The 13,328-nt window shown below is 40.2% G+C and overlaps 1 protein-coding gene across 3 annotated transcripts in view; it reads right to left on the bottom strand.

Moving 5' to 3' along the window:
* Nucleotides 1–13,328, bottom strand: part of ORC1 (origin recognition complex subunit 1) — a 37,802-nt gene that overhangs the window by 23,557 nt on the left and 917 nt on the right. For 2 of the 3 annotated variants that reach the window (XM_008699200.2, XM_008699201.2), the window contains 5 exons: nt 10,218–10,317; nt 7,935–8,034; nt 7,166–7,293; nt 4,968–5,146; nt 3,497–3,815 (listed from right to left, as the gene is read on the bottom strand). In XM_008699200.2, coding sequence (XP_008697422.1) covers nt 3,497–3,815; nt 4,968–5,146; nt 7,166–7,293; nt 7,935–8,029 — 721 coding nt within the window. In that variant the 5' untranslated portion in view covers nt 8,030–8,034; nt 10,218–10,317. Of the gene's footprint in view, nt 1–3,496; nt 3,816–4,967; nt 5,147–7,165; nt 7,294–7,934; nt 8,414–10,217; nt 10,318–13,328 lie in introns of those variants that run through there. The other variant, XM_040627307.1, reaches the window with a different exon arrangement.

The following is a 13,328-nucleotide window of genomic DNA, read 5'->3' as shown; positions in this document are numbered from 1 at the left end:
ACAACAGATATCATTCTCAAGGGGAAAAACTGAGAGCTTTCCCCATAAGGTCAGAAACATGTCAGGGACGTCCACTATCACCCCTGCTGTTCAACGTAGTACCAGCAGTCCTAGCTTCAGCAATTAGACAACAAAAAGGAAATAAAAGGCATCCGAATTGGCAAAGAAGTCAAACCCTCACTCTTTGCCTGTAATATGATACTTTATGTGGAAAACCCAAAAGACTCCACCCCAAAACTGCTAGAACTCATACAGGAATTCAATAAAGTGGCAGGATATAAAGTCAATGCACAGAAATCAGTTGCATTTCTATACACCAACAACGAGACAGAAGAAAAAGAAATTAAGGGGTCGATCCCATTTACAATCACACCCAAAACCATAAGATACCCAGGAATAAATCTAACCAAAGAGGCAAAGGATCTGTACTCAGAAAACTATAGAATGCTCAAGAAAAAAATTGAGGAAGACACAAAGAAATGGAAAAACATTCCACGGTCATGGATTGGAAGGACAAATTGTCAAAATGTCTATGCTACCTAGAGCAATCTACACATTCAATGCAATCCCGATCAAAATACCATCGACTTCTTTCACAGAAATGGAACAAATAATCCTAAAATTTGTATGGAACCAGAAAAGACCTGAATAGCCAAAGGAAGTTGAAAAAGAAAACCAAAGCTGGTGGCATCACAATTCTGGACTTCAAGCTCTATTACAAAGCTGTAATCATTGAGACACTATGGTACTGGCACAAAAACAGACACATAGATCAGTGGAACAGAATAGAGAACTCAGAAATGGACTCCTAACTCTATAGTCAACTAATCTTTGACAAAGCAGGAAAGAACATCCAATGGAAAAAAGACAGTCTCTTCAACAAATGGTGTTGGGAAAATTGGACGGCCACATGCAGAAGAATGAAACTGGACCATTTCCTTACACCATACACAGTAGACTCAAAATGAATGAAAGACCTAAATATGAGACAGGAATCCATCAACATCCTAGAGGAGAACAGAGGCAACAACCTCTTTGACCTCAGCCACAGCAACTTCTTCCTAGACACGTTGCCAAAAGCCAAGGGAAACAAGGGCAAAAATGAACTATTGGGACTTCATCAAGATAAAAAGCTTTTGCACAGCAAAGGAAACAGTCGACAAAACCAAAGACTACTGACAGAATGGGAGAAGATATTTGCAAATGACATATCAGATAAAGGGCTAGTATCAAAAATCTATAAAGAACTTATCAAACTCAACACCCAAGGAACAAATAATCCAATCAAGAAATGGTCAAAAGACATGAACAGACATTTCTGCAAAGAAGACGTCTAAATGGCCAACAGACACATGAAAAAGTGCTCAACATCACTCGGCATCAGAGAAATACAAATCGAAACCACAATGAGATACCTCCTGACACCAGTCAGAGTGGCTAAAATTTACAAGTTAGGAAATAACAGATGTTGGCGTGGATGCAGAGAAAGGGGAACCCTCCTACACTGTTGGTGGGAATGCAAGCTGTTGCAGCCACTCTGGAAACAGTATGGAGGTTCCTCAAAAAGTTGAAAATAGAGCTACCCTACAACCCAGCAATTGCAGTACTGGGTATTTACCCCAAGGATACAAATGTAGTGATCCAAAGGGGCACCTGCACCCCAATGTTTATAGGAGCTATGTCCACAATAGCCAAACTATGGAAAGAGCCCCAAGGTCCATCGAGAGATGAATGGATAAAGATGTGGTATATATATATGGTGGAATATTATGCAGCCATCAGAAAAATGAAATCCTGCCATTTGCAATGACGTGGATGGAACTCGAAGGTATTATGCTAAGTGAAATAAGTCAATCAGAGAAAGACATTTATCTTATGATCTCACTGATATGTGGAATTTGAGAAACAAGGCAGAGGATCATAGGGGAAGAGAGGAAAAAATGAAACAAGATGAGACCAGAGAGGGAGACAAACCATAAGAGACTCTTAATCTCAGGAAACAAACTGAGAATTGCTGGAGTGGAGGGGGTTGCAAGGGTTGGGGTGGCTGGGTGAAGGACACTGGGGAGGGTATGTGTTGTGGGGAGCGCTGTGTATTGTGTAAGAATGATGATTCACAGACCTGTACCCCTGAAACAAATAATACATTGTATGTTTATTTAAAAAAGCCAAAAAAAATTCAACAAATATTACATAATCTGGCAATTCTATTTTTGTGTATTTATCTGAAGAAAATCAAAACGGTAATTTGAAAAGATATGTGCACCTGCATGCAGCACTATATACAGTGGCCAAAATATGGAAACAACTTGAAGCGTTTATTAAAGAAGAAGGAAGATACACACACACACACGTGCACACATGCGCACACAGAGGAATAGTTTTCAGCCAAAAAAGGAATAAAATCCTACCATTTGCACAACATGGATGGACCTTGAGGGTGTTACCTTAAGTGAATTAAGTCAGACAGAGAAAGACAAATACTATATGATCCCCATTTATATGTGGAAATTAATTTTAAAGATTTTATTTATTTGTTTGTCTCAGAGAGAGACAGAGACAGAGCACAAGCAGGGGTAGCGGCAGGCAGAGGGAAAAGCAGGCTCCCTGCTGAGCAAGGAGCCTGATGCGAAACTCAATCCCAGGACCCTGGGATCATGACCTGAGCTGAAGGCAGATGCTTAAACAACAGAGCCACCCAGGCGTCCTTGGAATCTATATTAAAACAAAACAAAACAAAACAAGCTCATAGATACAGAGAACAGAGAAGTGATCGATCACCAGTCAGGGGGTGCGTGAAATGGATGAAGGAGGTCAAAATGTACTAACTTCCAGTTATAAAACAAGTAAGTCATGAGGATATAGGGTGCATGGAGATATAATGGCAACTATAGTTAAGAATACTGTTATTGCATATCTGAAAGTTGCTTAGAGAGTAAATCCTAAAAGTTCTCACTGCAAGAAAAGAATATTTGTAACTATGTATGGTGACAGATGTCAACAACTTACTGTGTTGTATACCTGAAACTAACAGAATGCTATACGTTAATTATACCTGAATCTTTTTTAAAAAAGGAAATTTTGACACCTGTTACAACATGGATGGTCCCTGAGGACATTATGCTAACTTAAACCAGTCAGAAAAGGATAAATTCTGTATGATTCCACTTAAATGAGATATCTAGAGTAGTCAAATTCAGGACAACAGAATGGTGATGGTTGCCCAGGGATGGGGGATGGGGACATGGGAAGTTTATGATTTAATGGCTGCAGAGTTTCCATCTCAGAAGATGATGGGGATGGCTGTATAAAAATATGAATGTATTTAATACCACTTAATTGTACACTTAACAATGACTAAAATGGTAAATTTTATGTTATATGTATTTCAACACGTGTTCACTCGGTACCTGGCCCACTGGGGCACTAACTCAATACTACAGCACAAGTTAATATTTTATCATATTCCTTTAGTCTCAATATTGCCCACACTTACTGCTGAGCTCCAGTTTCTTCTTTGCCTTTGGGGTGACAGGATGGGAAGGAGTTCGGCGAGATTTGGAGTTAGAATGCCTTGATTCAATCCTTTTGATCACATGCTCTGCTGTGGTCCAAGTAGGGCTTCCCAGGCCCTTCGTCTTGGCTCCCACAGGCTTCTGACACCTAGGACTGCCTTCTTGTGGCTGATCAAACTCCGCAAATAGTTCTGGGGATAGTGGTCTGAATGTCTTCTCATTCCAAGACAGTTTCACAAAGAGTGTTTGCTCATTTTTCAGATCCACAGGTATCACTTCATCTGGGCCTAAAGCTACTACCTGAATAGGAAGAAATGAGAAACAAATGAGCCAAGGGATGCTTCATGAGAGCTATGATTAAAAAGCATTTACGTCTGCATCCTTACCTAGGATGTCACTCTTCCAAACTAAAGAGGCACAGACACAGCATATTTCCAGACTTCTACCTATGGGCTGTGATATCCCTACCCCATGTTGCTTTATTTCCCAGTCCAGTCTATTCACTCATGCCAAATTTCCCCACAATTTCTCTAAGCATACTCCCCTGCTCAAGTCTATAATGGCTCCTTGCTACAGCAAGATCTGATTATTACACTGGTTTTTGGTGCCTTCTAAAATCTGGCCCCACTTTACTTCCTGAGTGCTCAGTACTCTTCCAAATGGCCTTTCATCACTATTCGAGGTTGGCTTGTCACAGTCCTCCTCAACTCCCCCAACATACTCCTTCCTAAATACCCTCTTCCCTCTCCGCCTTTCTAAATCGACCCATTTTGCTGCTTCAACTTCTATGTATGCCTTTTGTTCCTTTACTCATTTAACTTAGAGACAAATTATTTTGAGGCATATGTTATGCTGGGCTCACAGACTGGCAAAACCTGACTGGTCATGCCAGACCTAAGGCTCTCTGCCTTACCGTTAAACCAAACTTGGGACCACATTTCATATCGTGATATAATCCCCTATTTGGGGGGCCTTAAGTAGCTCAAGAAATAACCTGTATCTTAGTCTCCAAACCAGGTCTCCATTCATCCTACAGCTCACTGGAACCTGATTTATCACAAAATCCCACCATACAAGTTTGCCCTTAGCAACTAACACTCTTCATACTGATCTACTCAAGGCGAAGTCCTCATTTACGCGAGCGTATCCGTCCTCACAATGCTTTGTGCCTGCCACAGTCACAGCTAAATATAATTTCCCACTGAGATTCATTTGCTAATTCCTGCTTATCCCTCGGGTCACAACCTAAATGTCACCTCCTAACACATGGTAAGTGCTCGCGATGAATATTTGTTAAGATGAAGTAGGCAGCAAGCAGGAAAGAGGACAAACAGGAAAAAATTCATTTCCGTGGGATAAATTAGAGCTGGTCATGTTTTTGAGAGCGTGCACTTTAGGAGGCAGCCAGAAATCAGCTTCAAGACAGAACCCGAGTATCAAGGCATCACCTACCTGCACGTGGTCAATGATGGTCTCAGCACTAATGTTGCTGTTACAGGCAGGGTAATCATACCAGAATATCTCCTGGGCAGCAGGCTTCCGACCCAGCAAATGCCGTTTACTGACAGGAACTTCACAGAATCGGATAAACCACTGTACTCGAGCACGTTTCTTAGAATGAGGTAAAGAATCTAGGAGGGATAGGTGAAAAAGGGAGGTGTTAAGAAAATGCATGAACATTTGTGAAGCACTTCCTATGTGCCAGACACTGTGCTAAGCACCTGATAATACTTGATTAACATATTATTTTTAATCCTCACATTAGCCCTACAAGGTAGGTGCTATGGCTCTCTCCTTTTTACAGGTAAAGTAATCAAGTTAGGGGGACCTCAAATAATTTGTCAAAGGTCACAGGACCAACCAGCAGCAATCTGACTCCACCCAGCACCCGTGTCCTTCTCACTTTGCTCCACTTCCTAAGGAGGTTCTCAGTCATCAAAGAAATTACAAAAGGCATTTGAGAGAAGAAATTCTAATCACAGGCACTGAACAAATCTTGCAAATCAGTGATTATAAAGAAGCCACCAAAAAGCAGCAAAACAAAAATCCTGGCAAAAATTAGAGCAATAGCCACTGAGGTGACTTCTGACAAACAGGTGCTTGCAATTTTTAGCTTCATCTTTACAATATACCATTAACATCACTCCATACCAGCATTAGGTCCAAGTGAAAAGACATACACTCATTAGTGCCACCATCATTGTCACCTCTTCTCTTCCCCAGCTCTCTTCAGAGAAAGACTGAAGCCATCCAATGAAGCATCCCACAAAGATTCCAAAATCTATACGCAAAGGCCCATACCTCAAATACAAAAGCCCATGGTGCTGATGTGCTCCCCCTGGTGGATGTTCCTTTGATGAGGTTTTCCTCCCCACTTGTCAAATATTCTTCCTATCTCTGTAATGTGAAACATCTTTATCCACTCACTCTATCAGTTCCTTCTTTCAGGCATACAAACTGCCACAGAAATAACTGCCACAGAATTCCCTCCTAGCTTTTGAAAGTCACGGTTTTGTGTAGTTGCCACTGCTATCTTTCTTCTTAATCCTCCTTTTAGAACTCTGTCCCATTCCCACCTTTCTGCACTCTTCTCTGCTTTGCAGAGGGTTACAGGCTCAGAAAATCAGTTGAGGGCTGTGAATGCAGACATGCTGGCTCTACCTTCCCTTCTGCTCCCCCGGCATTAGGGGCAGCGATGGCTTTCTGCACTTACTCATCTCTGGGAATACCACCTTGTGCTCTTCCAGCATTAGGGGCAGCGATGGCTTTCTGCACTTACTCATCTCTGGGAATACCACCTTGTGCTCCTCCAGCCTTTTCAACACTAAACATAGGTCCCATGGGTAAAATATCTAGTGTTTTTGTGTTCCTGACTGAACGTCAACTAATACACCTTCCTAATCCAGCTTACTTCCTCCCTTGTAAAAAAGTTACAGTGCAAAATTAATCACTAACTTCCTCATTTTAAAATTAAAAGACAAGTCTAGGGGTGCAGGTGGCTCAGTCGGTTAAGCATCTGCCTTTGGCTTGGGTCATGATCCTAGGGTCCTAGGATCGAGCCCCATAGGGCTCCCTGCTCAGTGGAGAGTCTGCTTCTCCTTCTCCCCCTGCCCACCCCACTCGCTCTCTCTCAAATAAATAAAATCTTAAAAAAAAAAAAAAAGACAAGTCTGTATTATAGTGCAAATCACCTATCTTCCCCCTTAACTTCCTCATGCTAAAATTAAGACAAATCTGTATGATAGTGCAAATCACCTATTTTTTTTCTTCCCCCTAACTTCCTCATGCTAATATTAAAAGACAAGTCTGTATGATAGTGCAAATCATCTACTTTTTTCTTTCCCCGTCTTGAATTCATCCTTCATCCATCCCAAAAATCCTGCCTTAATGACCATCCTAACCCACTCCTAAAAATAATGGAAAAGTTAAATTCTTGAAGCCCTCTAATCCCATTTTTACCAAAAACTGCTCTAGTGAATAGGGAGTTTCCTAGGTATAAGAGGGTACAGCCAGTGCTTAAGTGACCCCACCTCAGAATCTAGGGCTTACACCCTATATGATGCTGTGAACAGAGAAATCAGCAATCAGAAATCTTGCAGCTCCCAATTGTTCATGATAAGGAATCGTTTTTATTCCAGCCCCAAACTCACCATCTTCAAACAACTCAACCAATTTAGCAACATATGGATTTTCATCATCATCCCCTTCAATCAACACGAACTGTCCAACCTGGATGTGAATCTCAGTCAGACCACCTTCTATTTTGACACTCATTTCTCTAGGAAGGAAAGAAACATGTTAGGAAATCACTCAGGGTGAGCCAAGGTCTTCAGACCCTCTGGGTAGATGAAAGTGCTTTCCAACTGGAAAATCCTCTACATAGTTTCTCTCTGATGACTAAGTCTCCTACTAGGAAACCAATTCACCCATAAAGTCATAAGCAAGAAGAAATGAAATGGGTTGAATGAATTTAGGGTGAATGGTTAATCTAGAGGCCTTAATATGAACCCTAACCTCTCTCAGTTATTGACAAAGAACAAAGGTTTCCCAAAGCATGAAAGCTGCCCAATAACAGTATCCAAATTTTCAGAGACCTCTAGGGCTGAGAAGACATAGCAACAATACCGAATCCTATGCTGTTATCACACAGAAATACAAAGAACCCACTTTAACTAAATATAGCATCATCATACATACCAAATTTTATTAACTTGACATAATGTCTTCCTCAATCATTGCTATATTTATGCTATCATCTTGTATCAAATAAAACCCTTCCTTATAATCCATTCATATTTATTGTTCCTCAATTTTTAATCTGTAGTAACTAGAACAGGCTGGATACTGGATACAAGTTATTAACAGTTTAATGTGGAGAAGCTATTATTTCCAGGACAACCAACAGAGTCCATCACTCACTTATAGGTGTGGTAGCGTAGTTCGTGGTCCAACAACGGCTTGCCAACCCACGAATAAGTTTGTCTGGTCTTCAGCCTTGTGGGGTAGTACGCCATGGCTCCTGTGTAAATGTCACTAACTCTGAGTTAATATGTAAATGCTCTGATAGATTCTAGCACACAGTCCCGCCTTCAATGACTTCAGCCTTCTCTTCTGCCCCTGCCACATTCCCGCACATTTTAGAAAACATTTTCTTTGAGGAAAGTCAAGCTTTATAAATACTGAAGATAGATAATTTAGTATCATTTGCATATATCTTGTACTATGCCTTACCTCTTCTTATGCAGAGTCAATATGTAGGAAAAGAAACTATAAATTTTTAGAAGTACCTACTAGCTACAAGGCACAATGATAGGTATTAAACATCTAACAACTTGACGCTAAAAGACAGTGATACACGGTTGTAAGTATCTTTATAACACTTAACATCGAGATAGGGATAAAATATAAATGCACTAGGGGCGTCTGGGTGGCGCAGTCGTTAAGCGCCTGCCTTCGGCTCAGGGCGTGATCCCAGTGCTCTGGGATGGAGCCCCACATCAGGCTCCTCCGCTAGGAGCCTGCTTCTTCCTCTCCCACTCCCCCTGCCTGTGTTCCCTCTCTCGCTGGCTGTCTCTCCCTGTCAAATAAATAAATAAAATCTTTAAAAAAAAAAAAAAAATATATATATATATATATATAAATGCACTAAAGGACAACTAACAGCATGAAGGGCCAAGAGATGGAGCCAGAGAGACTACTGCAAGTTAAAGGACGAGGTCTTGTCGCTGTTCAGGCAGCAAAGGCTACCTACAGGGGTTTTCTGAACTGAATATTGAAAAGTAGCTATTGATAAGATTAAAAAAAAATTTTTTTTAAGATTTTATTTATTTATTTGACAGAGATAGAGACAGCCAGCGAGAGAGGGAACACAAGCAGGGGGAGTGAGAGAGGAAGAAGCAGGCTCATAGCGGAGGAGCCTGATGTGGGGCTCAATCCCATAACGCCGGGATCACGCCCTGAGCCGAAGGCAGACGCTTAACCACTGTGCCACCCAGGAGCCCCAAGATTAAAAAGTTTTTTTAAGATTTTATTTATTTATTTGACAGAGAGAGAGTACACAAGCAGTGGGAGTGGCAGGCAGGGGGAAAGGGAGAAGCAGACTCCCTGCTGAGTAAGGAGCACAATGTGGGGCTCAGTCCCAGGACCCTGGCATCATGACCTGGGCCGAAGGCAGGCGCTTAACCAAGTGAGCCACCCAGGTGCCCCTTATAAGATAAAATTAAGTGAGGGATTCCAATGGACAGAGGCAAAAACATGCAAGAGGCGTTTAAGGGAACAGCAATGGGTTTTATCAAGTGTATCATTACACTTACATTAAAGACAAAAACAAAACCACTCTGGCAGTTGAAAGGGTTTTTTCCTTTGCAGCTGACAGGGCCTAGTTATCAGTAATTATGAGTAGCTGAAAAGAAATGCTTGTATTAAAGTCTATGGGGAAAAAAGAGACACTTTTACCAACAAAAACAGAAATGTGAATGAAAAAATCCAAGCGTATCTAACAATCCTCTACAATTTGAAAACTGCAATCTATTAGTCCTAATAATAATGCCAATCTATTATATTAAGTTTAAGTAATTAGGATAATAAATCTATCCTCTAAATTAAATGCTGTTTTTATGGAGCTAAAATTTGACAAAACCAGGGTTAAAGAATTTTTTTCTTTAATTCATCTGACAGAATTACTCTGAATTACTGATAGATGGACCAATAATCTCAGTCTGTGTTGAAAACAACAGAATTTTAATAGCAAACTGACCTCCTGATGAAACAAGCTTATTTCCTGAAGTTCAGTAGCATTATGTCCTGTTCTCTACTTGGGAACATTCTGACCTATAAGATTTTCTGCTTTTAAAAAGGGTATTTTTTAGTATACTTTAAGGAAACTAATTAGCAAAAAGAAGAAAAGATACTAAGTCATTAGTAAATACACAGCTTACAAATGATGCCTGAAAGACTGCTTTAAAGGACATTAAGAGTACTCTATAATTCACAACATGGTAGTATTAAAATCAATCTAATTTTAATTAAGTACACCACAGAAATGAACAAAGAGCAAAGACTCATGAGTAAAAACAAGTAAAAGATTTGTGCTCAAGTAAAAAATGAATTTGGATTTGTTATATCCAATCAGCTTTTGGTAAAACTTAGTAAAAGTGTTTGAATCTCAGTAAGTTTTCAAGGAAATACATAACACTAACTTACCTTACAACAGATATTCCTTTTAATGGATAATCTAAAACGGTACTGTCAGAAGTAAACCTGGAACTTTTCACCTTCCCACAACGCAATCAGGCAAAACAGGCTACCAAGAGAACAAAAGATGCAAGTCAATTACAGTTCTCACTAAATTCTGCCATTAAAAAAAAACCTGGAATATCACTGAGAGTGCTTTGTAGGAAATTGGTTATCTCCCAGAAAACTGTCTACAGTTCCTGAATAATTTAACTGTAGGAAAAATGGTCTGATTTGTAACTTTGACTATGATACTTGGTTACACTGAAACAATAATCTCATTTTTTCAAACCCCAAATCGGCCAACAGAAGGACTACCACCATACCTATACAGTACTCATGTATACCTAAGAGAATAAAAAAAATCCATGCTCTCAACTCTTCTAAATCCAGAAGTTATTTAAGCTTACTAAAGCAGGCAACCTCCTCCAAAAACCAATCCAAGATAAAATGTAACATTCCCTTTCTAGGAGATCATGAGCTGTATTCAATGAGACCAGTACACAGACATATGTGTCACAAACAAGGGTGGGTGATTTACCCTAGGCTGAGTAAACAGGGATATTGCAAGAAAGACTAAGTGGGTTTGGACATAAAACCTGCCTCACCCTGGTCTATCACTCTGCTCTAGGCCCGCTTTTCCAAACTTCAAACACCAAGATTGTTGGTGCCCTAAAACTTATTACACCACTGCTGTTCTTTCTTCTTACAGATCTTTTCAAGGATGGCTCAGGTCTCAGCCCCAGTAAAACGTTGATAGGCCTTCACTAATACCCAATGGAAATTTACCCTCCCACCACCTTATACTGTCCATCAGGGTCATATTCGATTATACCATCCTATGATCAAAAAGCAATATGCATTATATTACTTTCTTATTTATTGTACTTCCTACATTAGAATGTTAACTTCCAAAAAGCACAGATCTTGGGACCTTGTCTATCTTGTTCAGAACTGTCTTCCCAGAGCTTAGGTTAGGACTTGGCATAAAATAGGTGAATGAATGAATGAATGAATGAATGAATAACAAACTGGTTTTAAACATCATTAGGAGAGTACCAAGTGTGGTATTAGGACATAGAGCAGCCAGAAACCTCATACACTGCTGGAAAGCATGTAAATTGGTAAAACCACTTTGAAAAATGGGCAGTATCTACTAAAGCTGAACATATGCACGTCCTATGACTCAGCAGTTCCAACACAATATACCCAACAGAAAAACATACACATCATCAAAAGACATGAACCAAAATGCTCATAGCAACACTATACAGCAATGAAATTAAACCAACTACAACTGCACACATGGGGAAAATCTCACAAAATAACAATGAGCTAAAAAAATCAGACACCAAAAGAAATCCTACTATATTGATTCCATTCATATAAAGCTTAAAAATAAGTTAAAAGTAACCCATGGCGTTAGAAGTCAGAACAGAAGGTAACCTAAGTGACTGAAAGAGAGCACAGTGGAGAAGGGGCATGTTTCTGGGATGCTGATCATGTTTTTTGATCTGGAAGCTGGTTACACAGGTATGTTCTCTGTAAGATAATTCACTGAGCTGTACATTCATGATTTGTGCACTTGTCGGTATATAGTTATTTTTCAATGAAAAGTCCAAAAAATTAATCGAGAATCCCTCTACAGAGGCAGGATAAGAATATCAAACCTCTTTGTACTGTTACCCCACTTTCTTACCTTAGGACCCAGCATTTCATCTCACCCACCATTAGCAGAGAGATTACCCAAGACGGATGATGAATGGGGTGAAAAGGCAGGCCCGACTTGGTGGAGCAAAGGCTTTGGCTTCTAGGAGATAACCACCACAGGCTCTCAATTAATTTGTTGCAGATACCAGAAATCTGGAACATACACACCACGCAGTGCAGGGTGCCACACCCAAGGAAAACATGAGGGAGTTGCGGTAAAAATGAAAGCAGGTATGTACTGAGCCAATATGACAGAAGGTGAAGCCAAAACTCTATATATTTATCTCATTTAACCCTCAAAATAATCGTAGTACAATGCTAGTACATACTAAGTGCACAACAGACTCTCAATAATAAGTATTTGCCAAATGAAAGGTAAGTGCTATTAGCACTTCAAAATGATTAACTTGTCCCAATGTTACACAGGATGGCACAGCCTTAATTCAAACCCTGAGCAGCCGGATTCCAACAACTCTAACCACTTCACCTTACAACACCTGTGTGAAAGCAGATAATGTTAATATATGCCTGAGAAAACTTGTTTCTGGTGAGCTTACTACAATACGACAGGCTTCCCGGCCACTAATTGGGAAGTCAAATGGACCTCAATTTCCTTACCCACAAAATGGGGATAATAATAGAATCTTCCTTTTATTCAACCAATATATATTAATCACCCATTGTGTGCCAGGCACTATTCTCAGATTAAGTGAGAAAATGCAAAATGGCAAATTCACTTCCCCACTCCCTTAATCCCTTGTATTTATTTGTAAGAGAGAGTGGATCTTTAAAAAAAAAAAAAAAAGGCGGGGGGGCCTGGGTGGCTCAGTTGTTGAGCCTCTGCTTTCGGCTGGGGTCATGATCCCAGCTTATCGGGCTCCCTGCTCAGCGGGAAGCCTGCTTCTCCCTCTCCCACTCCCCCTGCTTGTGTTCCCTCTCTCACTGCCTGTCTGCCAAATAAATAAAATCTTAAAAAAAAAAAAAAGAGAGAGAGAGAGAGAGAATTTGAGGAATGTTAGGAAACTCGCATACAATTCACACACAATTTTGCATTTAATTTCAGGGAATTCATAAACCTTTTAACATCCACATATTGCCCTCTGTTAACGTTTAAAACGGTTGTGGGAGACTTGGTATACCGTCCTCTCACATCAGAAACCTCTGTTGGCATTCAAAAATACCCAATAACCGCAAGGAAGAGGGTACCATTTTTACAAACAACTAAAATCGAAAACTGACATATCTAATCATTGCAGTTTCGCAGACAGTAGCCCAGGATAAGAATCTCAGATCTCATGCCTCTAAGTTCAGTGCTTTTTCCAACTGTGAAAATTAGAAGGCGCTTCTACTCTGGGGTTAGACTAAAGGAAA

This window comes from Ursus maritimus, unplaced genomic scaffold (genome assembly GCF_017311325.1).
Source record: "Ursus maritimus isolate PB19 unplaced genomic scaffold, ASM1731132v1 scaffold_12, whole genome shotgun sequence".
Lineage (NCBI taxonomy): Eukaryota > Metazoa > Chordata > Mammalia > Carnivora > Ursidae > Ursus > Ursus maritimus.
This window is presented reverse-complemented; position numbering and strand designations above follow the sequence as displayed.